The 16,645-nt window shown below is 42.7% G+C and overlaps 1 protein-coding gene across 3 annotated transcripts in view; it reads left to right on the top strand.

Moving 5' to 3' along the window:
- Positions 1-5,925: 5,925 nt before the first annotated feature.
- Positions 5,926-16,645, top strand: part of Bbs9 (Bardet-Biedl syndrome 9) — a 405,148-nt gene continuing 394,428 nt past the window's right edge. Inside the window, exons 1-3 of one of the 3 annotated variants that reach the window (XM_048446632.3) lie at positions 5,926-6,279; positions 9,515-9,574; positions 14,724-14,846. In XM_048446632.3, the coding sequence (XP_048302589.3) occupies positions 14,735-14,846 (112 nt within the window). In that variant the 5' untranslated portion in view covers positions 5,926-6,279; positions 9,515-9,574; positions 14,724-14,734. The remainder of the gene's footprint in view (positions 6,280-9,514; positions 9,575-14,723; positions 14,847-16,645) is intronic. The other 2 variants (XM_048446631.3, XM_048446634.3) reach the window with 2 other exon arrangements.

The following is a 16,645-nucleotide window of genomic DNA, read 5'->3' as shown; positions in this document are numbered from 1 at the left end:
ACAGGCCTGACTCACCTTTTCATTTTCAATGACCATGCTTGGAGGTTTTGATAAAGTGCCAGAGGGGTTAAAAGGAAAACTACTTTCCCCTTCCTCTCCAAGGACAGCTAGGTTCCAGAGAATGGTGGTAGTGTTTCTTTCAGAATGATCTGTAAGAGTGGAGAGTGTCCTGTGTTCTTGTTTGGGGGAGCCCATCTGGTATGCTCTAACCAGTGTCTAGGCTACAGAGAGGAAGACCAGCATCAAGGAGACATTTCCTTCACGCTTCCAGGCAAAGCCAGGGCCAACAATGTGACTCAATAATGTGTTCTCCATTCTCTGTGTGCTGTCTGCTTTAATAAGTGGTCAAGGGGAAATGAACCATTAAAGTAGCCGCCCTCACCAACATGGGCTTCCCATCCTCTGACCTTAACCTCAACTTTTTCTTTATTTTTTCCAGTGGTAGGAAAATCAGTGGTAGGAAAACATGGAGTACATTGGGAGATAAATTGTTAAGTCTGGGAATCAGCAATGGCCTGTATTGTTTAGTTCTGGGGTTACTTTGGTTGGTGAGAACCAAGGCCTAAAATCTTATTAGGAAATCAGAGCATGTACCCACTAATTGTGAGGATTCCTGCTTGACCATTTCTAGCTTCTGTCCTCATTATTGGGAGGTAGAGGCAAGGAGATTGTGAGTTTGAGACCGACCTGGGTTGTCTATGATCTGCAGGCCCACTTTATTTATACAGCAAGACCTTGACTCACAAAAAAATTCCTCTGTAGGAATCTTGCCCACTCTTGAGAGTTCTTTCTCACTTCTCCTTGATAATGTAGGTTCAGCTGGGCATGGTGATCATACCTTTTAATCTCAGCACTTGGGAGGTAGAGATAGGCAGATATCTGTAAGTTTGAGGTCAGCCTAGCCTATGTAGTGAGTTTCAGGCCAGCCAGGGATACATAGTGAGACCCTGCCTAAAAATGAGGGAAAAAGAGACTGGGGAGATGGCTCGGTGTTTAGGAGCACTTGTTGCTTTTCTGGAGGACCCAGGTACGACAGCCAGCATCCATATGGTGGCTCACAAACATTTATAACTACAGTTCCAGAGTGTCTGATGCCCTCTTCTGGCGGGTACCATGCATACACACACAATACAGAGATTTACATGGAGGCAAACATACAGTCCTTTAGTCACTGTTCTAGTACTGTGAAAAAACCACGACCAAGGCAATTCGTACAGAAGAAAGCACTTAATGGGGGCTTGCTTACAGTTTCAGAGTTTTAGTCCATTATCATCATGGCAAGGAGCATGAATGGTGGCACGCATGGTACTGGAGCAGTAACGAAGAGCTTGATTCTGACCAGCAGGCAACAGATGAGAGACTAGGCCTGGCATGGACTTTTGAAACCTCAAAGGCCACCCTCAGTTGCCATGCCTGCATGGCCTGGAACCGAACCCGAGTGAAGGACATCAGGATTGAAGACACATCACACTGACTGAATGAAGGTAGAACCCGAAGCCGTTTATTTACAGCATAAGGGAAGTTTTTATACCTGACCCAAAACAGGAAGCAGGCCCAGCCAGGTGGTAGGCTCAAAGTATGCCCAGGAGGTCAGAGCAGGGGCAACATGTTCCCAGGAAGTTAGGCCTGAGTAAACAACTCAAAACACGGAACTAGGGTTGTTTTCGGAAGCTTGGTCACCATTGGGGGAGGAGGAGGGTAGAGGCCAGACTAAGAGATCCCAACACTCAGCTACACGTTTCCTTCAATAAGGTCACAGCCCCTAATCCTTCTAATCCTTTCAAACTGTTCTACTTTCTGGTAACTAAGCATTCAAACCTATGAGCCTATGGGGACCGTTCTTACTCAAATCATCACATTCCACTCCCTGGCCCCAATAGACTTGCAGTTATACCATAATGCAAACATTTAGTTCAACTTCAAAAAAATCTCCATAGTCTATCATAGACTCAACACTGTTTAAAAGTCCAGTCTCTTCTGAGACTCAAGGCAATCTCTTAACTACAACCTTCCATAAAATAAAAATCAAAAAACAGATCACATTCTTCTAACATACAATAGCACAGCATATACATTACCATTTCAAAATGGAAGAAAGGGAGCATAGTGAAGAAATACTGGACCAAAGTAAGACCAAAAACCAGCAAGGCAAACTCCAAATTCTGCATTTCTATGTCTGATGTCAAAGAGCTGTCCAGGTCTCAAACTCCTTTCAACTTTGTTAACTACAATACACTTCTTTCTCTTGGGCTGTTTCCACTTCCTGTTAGCAACTCTCCTTAGCACATATCCTACCTTCTGGCATCCCCAACATCTTGGGATTTCCACGTAACTCAGGCTTAACCTTCACAGCTTCATGCATTGACCTCTCTGGGCCTCAGGGCAAGGGCACTATTGATACATGCCTGGCCTCAGCAGCTTTCCTTTGCCATTGAGGGAGATTACACAGTCCATTTCTTGTAAAACTAGTCAAAGCTGCCAAGTTCTGTTGTTCGTTGTGGATAGAACTTGCCCCCCTTGCTCAATTACATCTGTTTCAGCTTTCTGTTGTCGTTGGTTTCTTTTGCTGCTTAAGCTTAATCCATTTTCAGAAACAGGAAGCTTAGTTGGATGGGGTCTTGCTTTGAGGTTGCCACTCCCTTTATTCCATTTAGTATCAGACTTTTCTTTAAACTGTTTCTTTCTTTGAGCACTGATGTAATTCCATTACAGGTCCTGGTGTATACTTTTTCCCTCAAGCTGTACATTTTGTGTTTCTCTTTGTCCACTTTGCTCTTTTTCATCGTAGATCTGCATAAGAGTGATTACTAATAACCACATGACAGAGTCTATCTTAGGCTGTATTGAAATCGCCTCTGCCAATGTCATTAATCCAAACTCTTCAGTTTAGTCTCAGGCAGATTTATAGAACAAGGGCAAAGACCAGTCACATTCTTGGTCAAAATATCACAAGAATGATCTCTAGGCCACTTACTAATATTCCTTCCCTCTAAGACTTCTTGAGCTGGGCTATCACAACTCACATCACACTCAGCACCATTTCCCATGCTCCTACTATGATGATCCATTAAGCCTGCTTAGAGTATCCAATCTCTTTTCTAGTCCAGAGTGACAGAGTCTTCCATATTCCTCCAAACAACAACATGGTCACAGCAATACCCCACTCCTAGTACCAGCGTCTGTCTTAGTCACTGTTCTTTTGCTATAAAGAATTGCTTTTGCTGGCCATCCTACCACAGCAACTCTTATAAAAGGAAACATTTAATCAGAGGTTTGCTTACAGTCTCAAAGGTTTACTCCATTATCATCATAGTGAGGAACATGGCAACAAGCCATGATGTTTGAGCAGTAGCTGAGAGCTGCATTCTGATCTACAGTGAGTGGGGTGACAGACCGGGTGTAGCATGGGCTTTTGAAGACTCAAAGCCCAGTGATGCATTTATTTCAACAAGGCTATACCTTCTAACCCTTCCAAACAGTTTCACTCTCTGGTGACTAAGCCTTCAAAACTATGAGCTTATGTGGGCCTTTCTTAGTTAACATCCACAAACACTTAAAATAAAATAATAATAATTGAAAATTATATTGTTTGCAATTCTCAAAGAGTTAGTAAATATATATTAGAAAAAAGAGGAACAAAAGAAATTACAATGAAAGAGTTGAGTCTTAGCAAAGACAAACAAGACAGATTCTCTTAGCCAAACTAAGCAAAAGAATAAGAGAGAAGACCTAAATTAATTGACATTAGAGATAAAATAGAATGTCACATAGACTCTAATGAAATTCAAAGGATCATTAGTGAAAGTTTTAAAAACTTGTTTTTCAAATTAAGAAATCTAGAAGAAAAGGATACATTTCTAGAAGCATATGACCTACCAAAGTTATAGCAGAAGGGTTGTGGTGATTTGAATATGCATGGCTCCCATAGATTCATTTATTTGAATGCTTGGCACATAGGAAGTGACACTATTAGAAGGTGTGGTTTTGTTGGGGTAGATGTGGCCTTATTAGAGTAAGTGTGGCCTTGTTGGAGGAAGTGTGCCACTGTCAGGGTGGGCTTTGAGGTCTCTTATGCTCAAGCTATGCCCAGTATGGTATGCAGTTCACTTCCTGTTGCCTAAGGATCAAGATGCAGAGCTCCTGTGGGGTGGTGGCATTACATGCCTTTAATCCCAGCACTCAGAATGCAGGGACAGGTGGATCTCTGTGAGTTTGATACCAGCCTGGTCTACAGAGTGAGTTCTAGGACAGCCAGAGCTACCCAGAGAAACCCTGCCTCAAAAAAAAAAAAACAAAAAAAAACAAAACCCAAAAAAACCAACCAACCAAACAAACAAACAAACAAAAACCTAAAGGACTAAACCCCCGAAACTGTAAGTCACTCAATTAAATGTTTTCCTTTACAATAGTTATTGTGGTCATGGTGTTTCTTCACAGCAACAGAAACCCAAACCAAGACAAAGGTATACAGAGGTTAAATAAACCTATAAGCAATAATGACACTGGGGTAGTAACAGTCTCTGAATTAAACTATTCTCCAAACTACAGGGACTCACTCTGTAATTCTATCAGATATTTAAAAATCAACACCAAGTCTTCTCAAAAATTTCCATAAAATTGGTGGCCTGAGAGATGTCTCAGTGGTTAAAAGCATACAATGCTCTTCCATGGGACCTGAGTTCCATTCTCAGCATTGGGCTTCACAATGGTCTGTAACTCCAGTTTGAAAGGACCTAGTGCCCTCTTCTGCCCTCCCTAGGTACCAGGCTGCCCTCCCTAGGCACCAGACTGCACTCCCCAAGCACTAGGCATGCATATGCGTACTTACATACAAGTAGGATAAATACTCATATGCATAAAATAAATATAACAGATAAATCTAAGAAAAATAAAAGTAAAAAGTTCCCCATAAACAGAGTTGGAAAGCACACTTCCAAACTCATCTTATAAAGCTAGCTTCATTCTGATACCAAAACTTAGTAAGAACACGTGCAAAAATTCCTCATAAAGCACCCACTATTCAATGACACATTGAAAAAAAATTCATATACCATGAACAAACTTGGCTTGATTAGAGGCATGCCAGGACAATATATTTCAGCCAATAAATGTGACTCAATACAGAAAGATTCAAGGAGAGAAATCATATGGCCACCTCAAGAGACTCAGAAATGGCCGTTGACAAAAGCTTTATACTCTTGCATGATAAAAGTCCTGAGAAAGTTATGGACATACCTCAACATAGCAGTTTTCTTTCTGTTGTTGTGACCAAGATCAAGAGTGTGTGCTGGCATTGCCCGTTTAATAATACCCCTTACCGTTCACGGTTTAGGAAGTTAGTGTAGATACCGTTCTGGATAGTTACTGCTGGGCTCCCTTTCTCAGAAAGCCCAGGCCTGCCTGTCTAGCAGGCAGAAACAGTCAAGAAAATACCCCGACATACCTACAGGCCAATCTTTCTTCAGTTGAGGGCGCCCTTCCCAGGTGTGTCAAATTGACAACCAACCTATAGCCAATATTATACTAAATGAGGAGAAACCGTAACTATTTTTTTCGAAAATGAGGAATGAAACAAGGGGATCTACTCTTTGCTTTTATTCAGTATGGTGCCTGAAATCTTAGCCACAGCAGTTAGGCCAACGCAAGAAAGAAAACGATACAAATAGTAAAAACCACGGTGGCTCTGGCCTAGACACCAGAACACTAAAGCACGGCGGGCATGGTCTGTGGTAGCCCCCCCGCGGAGGCGGGACTTCCGCCAATGCCGCGGTGAAGGACCTGCTGCCCGAGTATTTCAGTGGCGCCCTGCTCCATCCCACCCTGCAGTCATTTAGGGTGTCAAGGACGGCCCAGGAACCGTCTCTCCCAGCCACTCGCTGTCGGCCGCCTGGACTACGACACCCAGCATACCCCGCGGCCCCGCGTCTGACTTGCGCAGTAGCCTCCGTTGTAAAATGCTATGACAACAGGGCGCAGGCGGCTTGGATTTAGGCTGGAGTGGGGAGGTGTCTTCCGCAGGCTGTTGACTTGCAGCCTCACGCCTCATACAGCTTCCTCGGTGGTTTCATCCTCTGTGTGAGCATCTGGACTTGGAGTTGTTCTCTCTTGCCTTGTGGCTTCCGATTAATTCATGCCGTTTCCCCTGCTTGTCTCTGGGGGATGACAAGGGGTGCAGGAGAGCTTGGAGGGACTCACTTCAACTCTGTGGAGCTGGTGTTGCTGCTTGGCGGGATTCTGTCTGCCTCTGGACGTGGGAAACTTCGAACACAAGACCAAGAGGTACTAGAGGGGTTAAAGGGTTGCTTTTCCCTGAGCGGCTGTTACTTCTGCTCCCTCACTGTATCCTCGTCAGGAGTTCTGAAAGGGAAGTCTGTGCATAGTGGGTTCGCAGAAAGGTGAGGAGGCAAAGTTCACTTGTTGGCATCGGGTAAGAAATACTTCAGGAATTAAACTTCGGATGCATGAATGCATTCACTATGCTTGGTCAACAAGACTAATCCTCAGCTGCCATGTGATGGTTTGGGAGATTTTGGATGGTCCATTTTCTAGGAAGTAGGCTTGCATTCAAACAAACCGCTAACACGACGTGTCTAGATCCTATGAACACCTTTGAGGAAGGGGTGACTTGTAAGGATTCCATGCAGCGGTCACGTGGAGTAACAACACGTTTGTTCTGTGACATTTCAACAGGTCTTGCGAGCAGAGCGTCAAGGCAGTCCTCGGTCTGTGACTGAAGGGGAGCATGTTGATACTCCCCAGCCTTGCCTGCGATAGGATTAGTGTTTATCCCTTTCTCTTTCCTTTGCAGACACAGCAGTATAGATGCTCTAAGCTGATTTCATCATCGGCTCCTCCCAGGCAAGGTCTGCACTTAGCTTCCATTTTCTTGATAAACTTATAGATCATTTTTTGGTGTCTCACATTGTCTTTAAATACCAAGTCGTGTCGTGTGTGTGTGTGTGTGTGTGTGTGTGTGTGTATACATACATATCTACATCTTGATTTATACACACAGCTTGAAAGATACTGGAGGGAAAATAGGGTTTTTTTTTTCCCTCCCTCCCTTCTTTCTTTCCCCCCTTCATTGTATTTTTTAAAAATTTCGCGATGTGGCCCAAGCTGACCTGGAGCTTACTGTATAGCCTAGGCCATCTTTGAGCTTATAATCCCCTTGCCTCAGGCTCCCAAATGTTGGTATTACAGGCGTGTGCCACCATGTAATGTATTAGTATCTGTTAGCATTCAGAGAGAGGAAGATTAACTTAGTAGTAATATGTGAAGATGATATGGGTGAGGTTTGGTTTTGGTGATGGATTGGACTATCATAAGATTCAAAACAAGAGATGTTGTTTTGAAAACCATTTACAAGTTGTTTGTAAGAGTTTAAGTATTTTTTAAATAATTTATAGTGATTGTGGTTAAATTATACCTCCCACTTATGTTTATGATATAGTCTTAAAATTTATTAGAATTTAATTTATTAACTTTTGGGGGTGCATGTATGTATGTGGACAAGGGTACCACAGTGCAAGTGTGGAGGTCAAAGGGCAACTTGCAGGAGTCAGTTCTTGCCTTCCACGTGGGTTCTGTGGGTTCTGTCAGGCCCAGCAGCAAGCACCTTCCTCTGCCAAGCTGTCTCGCTGGTCTTATGGTATGACTTCTCGATGAAAATGCTCTCTGCAGGGGAAAAAAGTATCCATTAACAGTACTGTAAAGTTTTATACCTTTCCAGGTACATGGGAAGTCTCACTCCTCTGAACTTACATACCTGTGTGTGTGTGTGTGTGTGTGTGTGTGTGTGTGAGAACCATGTACCACTGATCTATACTCTAGTCCCCTCAGATACTTTTTTGAAAAGTATTGAAATATATCAAGTTATTAAAAACATTCTTGCTGATTATAATATTTACAAGGGCTGGGGGTATATCTCTTTTAATACCCATTTAAAAACATATACAAACGTATACACACAGATATTTACATGCATATGCATGCACACACGCGCAAACACACGCGCACACGCGCAAACAAACACACACACACATACACGCACACAGCTTCTGACCCAGCCTTTGGATATTCCAGTTGAAATTTTGTGTTTAGAAGACTCTGCTGTCCCCACCTCTGCCCCCACCCCCATAACTGTCCCTTCTATCACCATTGCTGGGTTACTACTGACATTTAGTAAATGCAATGGGTTGAGCATTGGCTAAGGGAGTGCATATCTTAGGCCGTTTTATTTTCCCACCACCAGGATCAGATACTAAAGCAGAAGTTCTCAACCTGTGGGTTGTGACACCTTTGGGGGGTGAATGCTACTTTCATGGGGTTCATTTATCAGATATTGTGATATCAGATATGTACATTACGATTCATAATAGTAGCAAAACTATAGTTATGAAGTAGTAATGACATAATCTTATGTTTGGGGGTCACCACAACATGAGGATCTGTATTAAGACCGACGCATTAGGAAGGTCGAGAACCACTGTGCCAGAGGTCAAGGGGCTTACTGTATGGTTGGAGCATCGCATCGGGAAGTGAACTGTCTGTCTGACCCTGCTCCTGCGCCTTTCATGTCAGCTGAAAAGTTCATTACAAGTCCTCGTCATATTGATTTCAATCAGTGTTTGTTTAATCTTACTGAAACAAGGGCCTGGGGCCCAGGCATTACATGTGCAGAAGCAGCTCTGCCTTAGATGTGGGATTAAATGAAAACATAGGGCTTCTCCGGGACGCTCCTGCACCATGATGGCACGAGGTGCCTCACCACATTCCTGGCTGGCTTGCCTTTTCCCCTCCCGAATGCTTTCTTTTCTCAACTCTAGTGCTTAAAACCTGTATTCAGATCTCTTATTAAATTCCAACTTTGATTTGAAAACAAGAGCAGACAAGAATGTGAGGACTAGCTGATTAATGGCTACTTCTGGCTGTTTAAGCTCTTTGATGTGGAGAAAATGATTTCCTCCTAAGCTTTGGAATGGCAGCGAGAGGATAAGGATAAGGCAGAGCTGTGATGGAGGAAACACTCACTCAGGTCGCCAGGCTGAGCTCTGTCGTCCAGAACTCAGAGAGCTTCAGAATCTGAAACTTTAGAGCCCGGATGTGATACCACATGGGAGATACCTGCCTTCTGTGACAGGTTATAGTTAAAACTCAGATGCCCTGAATACATTGCTTATATTACACTCAGGGCATGTGTATAATATGCATATGAAATATGAATTTAATGTTTAAAGTGGACACTTCTCTAACACATCTCATTATGCACATGTCAGCATTCCAAAACCTGAAATCCATAAGGGCTGACTTAGGTGTCCTGGGTATGGGATCCTCCAACTGTACAGTGAGCCAGAGCATCTGGTCCTATCCAGCCGACTCGAAAGGTACCTTCCACACAGTGTGATCAAATACCCCACAATAATATCCAGCTTATTGTGGTTTTGTTTGCTAGCTTTTCTTTATTGTAGCAAGCCACAAAACCCCATTCTTATGGTTTTCTTTTGTTTTGTAGCTCAAGCTAACCTCAAGCTTACAACCCCCCGTCTCAATTTCTTCCATGCCGTCATAGCAGGTGTGTGCCACCTTGTTACCACTCTGATAAAGGTTTTCAAGGGCATTTTCGTTGATATATGTTTTAAAATTCAAACCCTAGCCATGTCTCTTGTTACTTATCTAAATATTTTGATTTTTTGTGCATGATCTGATGGCCCAACAGAAGAGACCCTCTTCTCCCGTTATTTGGAGGAGAGTTAGTATGTTTTCTAGGCGGGGCCCCATGAGGGTTTTTTCCTTCTGCCTGAATGAGAGGAAGAGAATCTTCCTTGGTTGTTGAGCAGTTCTTCTTTTTATTCTTTCTTGCACTGAACAGTCCAGCCCCCTCTCCCTGTCTTCTTTTCATCACCTAATGCAGAATGTGGCAGAGAATCACTTATTTAATTGGTTGCTTTAATTTCACCCCTCCACTTCCTCCTCCTCCTTTTCTTCTCCCCTCCTCCTTTTTATTTTTATCTATCTATCTATCTATCTATCTATCTATCTATCTATCTATCTGTCTATCTATCTATTGTGGTAGGGTTTCTCTGTGTAGCCCCAGCTGTCCTAAAATTTGCTTTGTAGACCAGGCTGGCCCTAACTCATAGAGTTCTGGAAATATGCTGGGATTAAAGGCATGGGTCACCACCACCCAGCAAAACAGCCACATTTAATGTAGCTGCTGTATTAGCTGGCTTTCAGATACTATAACAATATACTCGAGATCATTAATTTACAACTGGTCTCCTAGTTTCAGAGGTTCTAGTCGCCATGAGAACACATGGCAGACGGAGCAAAAGTATTTATGTTAGGGCTAGGAAGCAAAGAGAGAAGTAGCCAAGGCACACAGCCTGGTTCATGGTTTTCCCTGATGATCTGATGACCTCTGACTGGGCCCCTCAGAGAGCCTACCATGTCTCACGAACTGCCCTGTGGACCAAGCCGCCTTTAACAGGATATTCAAACCCTGCTATATCAAGGGGCCACACCTGTCTAGGTACATCTCCCACTTCTGAACTTGATGACCTAACCCCTGGCTTTCTTTTGCTCTCATCAGATGCTCTGATATAGGGTCTAGCAAATGCTCCCTCTCTACCATATTTCTCCAGAAAGGACTTGCTTGTTTTGCTGTTCTAGGCTGTAAGAAAAGATGCACCTTAGCTGGGCATGGTGGTTGACACACAACTGTAATTCCAGCGCTCAGGAGGTGGAAGATCAGGAGTTCAAGACTGACATGGACTCTATAGCAAGTTTAAGGCCAGCATGGGCTACATGAGCCCCTCTCAAACAAACAAGAACAAATAGCTGCTCTATGGGGAGGGGATATCTTCTTTCTGGTGGGCCAGTTATATAATGTTACAATTTTTCTGTGTGTCTGGCATATATAATGAAAATTTTTGTAGTCTATTAAGTACCATTACTTTATTCAAGTAAAAATCCAATAAAACTCTTATAAAAGTGTTTAGTACTTTTTTTTTTTACTACCAAACTTAGTCATCTGGCAGTTAGTAGACTTATATGAAACCACTAGTCATGAGTGGTATAAATACTTTTAAGAAACTCCCAAATGTATTGAAGCTCATATATTTATTAATCTACCCCCCCCCCTTTTGAGTCAGGGTCTCATGTAGGGCCAGGCTGTAGGCCAGGCTGGTCTGAACTTGCTCTGTACTGGAAGCTGGCCTTGAACTCCTAATCTTCTCATTGCTACCTTCCCAGTGTTGGGCATGCATCACCATGTCCAGTGTTATGTAGTTCTGGGGACTGAGGCCAGAGCTCCTGCATGCTAAGCAAGCATTCTACCACCTGAGCTATATACCCAGCATATAACTTCTTTCTTAGCAGAGGTAAAGGACATTGGGTGGAATTCCACTCTTGCTTTTTGAGTTGTATGTGTATGTGTATATATTAAGTGTATGTTTGGGAGTGTGCACATGTATGGGGAGGTGAGAAGTGTTGCATCTGTTTTTTATTTATTTATTTATTTATTTATTTATTTATTTATTTTAAATACAGGTTCTCTTAGTGGCCTGGAACTTGATAAGGCTGGCCAGGAGCCCAAGGGACCATCCTGTCTTTGTGTCCCTACTGCTGAGGTCATGTCGCTTGCTGGCACTCCTGGCTTTTCTACATGCATTCTGAGGACTGAACTCAGGTTCTCATGGTTGCGTAGTGAGCACTATACTGGCTAAGCCATCTCCCCAGCCTTTTTTCTGTGTCCCAGGATGGCTTGAAATTTGCTATTTGGCCCAGATTCATCTCATACTTGAAGGAAACCTGTAGCCAGTGCTGTGTTGTCCCACAGCTGGCCTTTTTTTTTTTTAAGATTTATTTATTTATTATAAATGCAGTATTCTGTCTGCATATACATCTGCACAGTAGAAGAGGGCACCAGATCTCATTACAGATGGCTGTGAGCCACCACATGGCTGCTGGGAATTGAATTCAGGACCTCTGGAAGAGCAGTGAGTGCTCTTAACCTCTGAGCCATCCCTTCAGCCTTCGCCTCTACCTTTTTTAGACAAGGTCTCACTATGTAACTCAGAACAGCCAAAAACTTGTGGTGATTGTGCTGCCTAAGATTCTTAAAGACCAGGATTATAGCCCTGAGCCACCATGGCTGGCCTCTCGTTGTTTTGAATTGGCCATTTTGCAATAATTTCATTAGAATGTCTTTTGAAAATTAACATATCACACCACAATCTCAGAAATGTTTTCCCATGACAACAATGCAAATAGTATAAACCCTTAAACTGACAATATTAAACTAAACTACAGTATTTTTTCATTAAACTTTTGGGTAGCCTATAAAGAAAGGGGTTTCAATGTGATGTTTTATATTTTGAGACAGGGTTTTATGCAGCCTCAATACAAGCTTGGGCTGGACATATGTTACTGATGCTCTTGCCTCCACTTCTAAAGTGCTGGGGTCACAGGTCTGAGTCACCACACCTTGATTCTAACTTTACAGTTCTTAGAAATGAATCTCATAGGAATGTCCTTATATTAGCCATTTGTGGTTCCTGCCAACCACTGATCCATTTTATATAGGTAAAATTAGTCATTTTGAGGCTATTATAGCAATATATTCACTTAATATGTAAGCTTATGTAATCTTTTTTACACTCAGCATAATGGCCTATAGATTTCTGCAAATTGTGGGTGGTCACATCATACCCGAGTCAGGAAGCTGAGAGGTAAGGGCTGATGTCCAGCCGGTTTCCTCTGTGAGGAGTCTAGGCCACGCCCATAGAATTACTGCGTCCCACATAGAAGGTAGATATTTTCACCTCAACTGACCGTAGAGATGCCCTCAGAGACATGCTTAGAGGTTTTCATTGGCAGGTCAGAATCTCATCAGGTGACGATCAAGATTAACCATCACACTGATGTTTGATTTTTTTTTTTTTCAGTTCTAGGACTGAAGCCAGGACTTTGGACATGGTAGACTCTAGTGCTCTCCCACAAACTGGATCTCCAGCTATTTAAACATTTTAAGTTCTGGGACAGATTTTCACTAAATTCAACAAGCTCCTCCTGAATTCACTCACTCTGTATACAGCCCAGATTCTCCTCCTGCAGCTTCCGGGACAGCTGGGGTTGGCATTGCCACCAGACCTGTGATAAAGGCTGTGCCGTGGCATCTCATGGCAGCTTTGACTTGCCTCATCCTGACTAGTGTTGTCGAGCATAACTGGCAAAGATTTTCTCCTGTTCTGTGGGCTGTGTGCTGTTTGTTTCTTTGCCATGCTGAAACTTTATATATTTCAGTAGTCCCATCTTCTTTCACGTAGATCCCAGAGCCTTGCAGGGAGGGATTTGAGAAAGACATCCCATTAGAACTGAGTGCTCCCAAGTCTCTCACTCACCCACATTGTCCAGTTCCCTTCTATTGAGAGAAGTTTCTCTGATGAGGACTGAGATAGCCCAGTGTCTTGAAGAACATTCTCCCTCTTCTCCTATAGCAGGTGCAACATTTCAAAATGGTTTTAAATTAAGGTTTTTGGTCCATTTTAAATTAAGTTTTGTACAAGGTGAAAGATAAGGATCTAATTTAATTCTCTGGGGTACTGAGTTTTGTCAGAACCGTTTGTTGAACAGACCCTCTTTCCTACTGCATGTATTGACTCCCTTGTCAGCGCTTCGTTGGTTTATGTCTGGGTCCTCTCTTCTGTCCCAGTGGTCTACCTGCCTGTTTTTATACCAGGACCAGACTGTGGTTGTCACTATGACTCTGTCGTATAGTTTGAGGCTGGGTTTTGTCAGGCTTGTGTTCTTTGAGCATTGTTTTGGCTATTTGTGTCTTTTCTTAAAATTTACTTAGCTTTATTTTATGTACATTAGTGTGAGGGTGTCAAATCCCCTAGAACTGGAGTTACAGATGATTGTGAGCTGCCATGTGGGTGCTGGGAACTGAACCCAGGTCCTCTGGAAGGACAGTGCTCTTAACTGCTGAGCCACCTCTCCAGCCCCTATTTGTGTCTTTTATGCATACTGGGTTGTTATTTTTCTAGATATGTGCAATAAGACACCAGAAGTTTGCTAAATACTACATTAAATCTGTAGATTACTTTTGGTGGGATATCAATTATTTTTGTAATATTAATTCTGAGAATCCAAGAAATTGAAGAGATTTTTTTTCATCCCTTAGCACCTTTGATTTTCTTAAAGCCTTGACGTTTTACTTCGTTGGTTAGGTGTATTCATAGGTACTTAATTATTACTATTATTTTTAAATTATGTACATATGTCTGTATGTGGGTTTATGCACCTGAGTACAGTGTCAATGGTAGCCTGAAGAGGGTATCAGATTCCCTAAGTCCTGGAGTTACAGGCATGTATGAGCTACCCAATATGAGCGCTGGGAATCAGACTCAGGTCCTCTAGAAGATCAGTGTGCATTCTTAACTGCTGAGCCGTCTTTATGGTCTGTAGGCACTTGACATTTTTGGGAGTTATCATGAATAGGTTAGTTTCTTTCTGGTATATGTGAAGGCTGTTGTTTTTTTTTTTAAATATTGATTTTGTACATTATAGTTTTACAGTAAGTGTTTTTACATTTAAGAATTCATATAAGTAAATTATATAAGGTCTTTAAAAAGTAGAATTATGTGGTCTGCAAATGGGTTAATTGACTTCTTCCTTTCCATAGAGTGAATTTTTATTATAAATAAATGTTTTATTTTTAGGGTAAAAGAACATGTCCTTATTTAAAGCCCGTGATTTGTGGTCTACTGTGCTGGGAGAGAAGGAAGAATTTGATCAAGGCTGTTTGTGTTTGGCTGACGTGGACAACAGTGGGACTGGACAAGGTAAGGATTTTGTGGGTGCGCTTCTGTTTCCCCGGGGTTGGGGACTGAACTCGGGCCTCACACTTGCCAAGAAGGTTTTCCGATACTGGGCTATAGACTGCATTTCCCCAGGAGCAAAGAAATGACTTGGTTTTAAAAATGTGAACTAAATAGAACATGGCTGACTGCACTCTCGTAATTGTCACCGAGGTTTGACTGCGCCTCCTCCCCGCTTCTGCCCCCTCTCTGAGATTAACGTTCACTGGTAGTCCAGGCTGGCCCTGGTCTCACTCTGGTCCTCCGGAGGTTGGGATTGCAAGTGTGTGCCACTGTGTTGGGTGGTGACAGAGTTCTCACCTCTGCTTCGTTGTTTATATCATTCTTGTTTTTGTTCATTCTGTCATATTAATTTGATGGAATAGACAAATCATATGATACTTGATTTGCTACCAATTGGGGTCTTTTAAGGTATAGCTAGTAAAATATTTAAAATTAAAAAATTCATTTTGGAAATTATTTACAATGAAAAATGATATTCTTTCCCCTCCCTCCCTCCCTCCCTCCCTCCCTCCCTCCCTCCCTCCCTCCCTTCTTTCTTTCTTTCTTTCTTGAGACAGAGTATCTTTGTTTAGCATTGGCTGTCCTGGAACTAGCTCTGTGGACTGGGCTGGCCTCGAACTCACAGAGATCTGCTTGCCTCTGCCTCCCATGTGCTGAGATTAAAGGCATGTGCCACCACCCAACCATGATGTGGTTTTCTAATTGAATCTGAAAATATTAATGCTATAATAAAATCATGCTAATTCTGTTACTGAGGGGGAAAATCGCTCAGTCCTTGCTCTCACTTTTGGTTCACAGAAACCAGCTACTGTCCTGTTCTTGTATTATTTGCTTCTCTGAATATTCATCTTTTAAGAGGTCTTTAAGAATGGTCTAGTTCAAGCTGGGCTTCTGTATAAAGGGTTCATAAAACCCAGACTTATCTCCACTTCATTGCGTAGCTGAGGAGGACCTTGAACTTCTGATCCTTCTGCTACTAGCTCCTGAGTATTGGGATTACTGTCATATGCCACTATGTCTGCTCTTACGTGATGCTGGGGATGAAACCCAGGGCATTGTCCATGTTGGGCAAGCACTTTACTAACTAAGCTACAACTCAGCTTAGAGGCAGAGTTTTAAATGGCAAGAGGAATGGAAGGCTCTCGATCTGTTTAATAGCAAGTGGTTCACTAGTGTTCTTTGCATAAAAAAGAAAAAGGTTAATTTTTATTACTTTTTTTATAGATTACATGAGTGCTGTGTGTGGGTCATGTGCACATGAGTGCAGGAGCCTGCAGTGTTCAAATGTCAGATCTCCTGTAGCGAAATTTTCAGGCAGTAAGTTGTGAGCCACTTGACAGGGATGCTGAGAACCCAGCTGGGGTCCTCTGCAGGGGCACTACTTCTCCCCCGCTGCTAACTAGTGTTCTCGATGAGGGTGGATGAGAATTCTCTTCTCGATATGCAGTGAGTGAGTGACAGAGGGTGGGAGGTGGAGAGACTATGGCTCCTGAAAAAAAAAAAGACTTGCTATAAAAAGCCAAAGAAAGACGAGGACAATGCATAGCATAGAGTGTTTGTTCCATCGTGACAAAGACAAGACGGGAAAGGAAAGTGCTTACGCCTGTTTAAATCTAATGAGCCCATTCATCCCCGATCCGGTCCTGTCATCTCTACCAGTCTTAGGACATCTGGTCTGCCAGTTTCATCCTCTGTAACATTCTCTTTTTGGCCCTCTAGAATTAACATAACTCAAAGCCAGCACTCAGGATACTGGCAGA

The sequence above is a fragment of the Myodes glareolus genome, chromosome 4 (genome assembly GCF_982192425.1).
Source record: "Myodes glareolus chromosome 4, mMyoGla1.1, whole genome shotgun sequence".
NCBI lineage: Eukaryota > Metazoa > Chordata > Mammalia > Rodentia > Cricetidae > Myodes > Myodes glareolus.
This window is presented reverse-complemented; position numbering and strand designations above follow the sequence as displayed.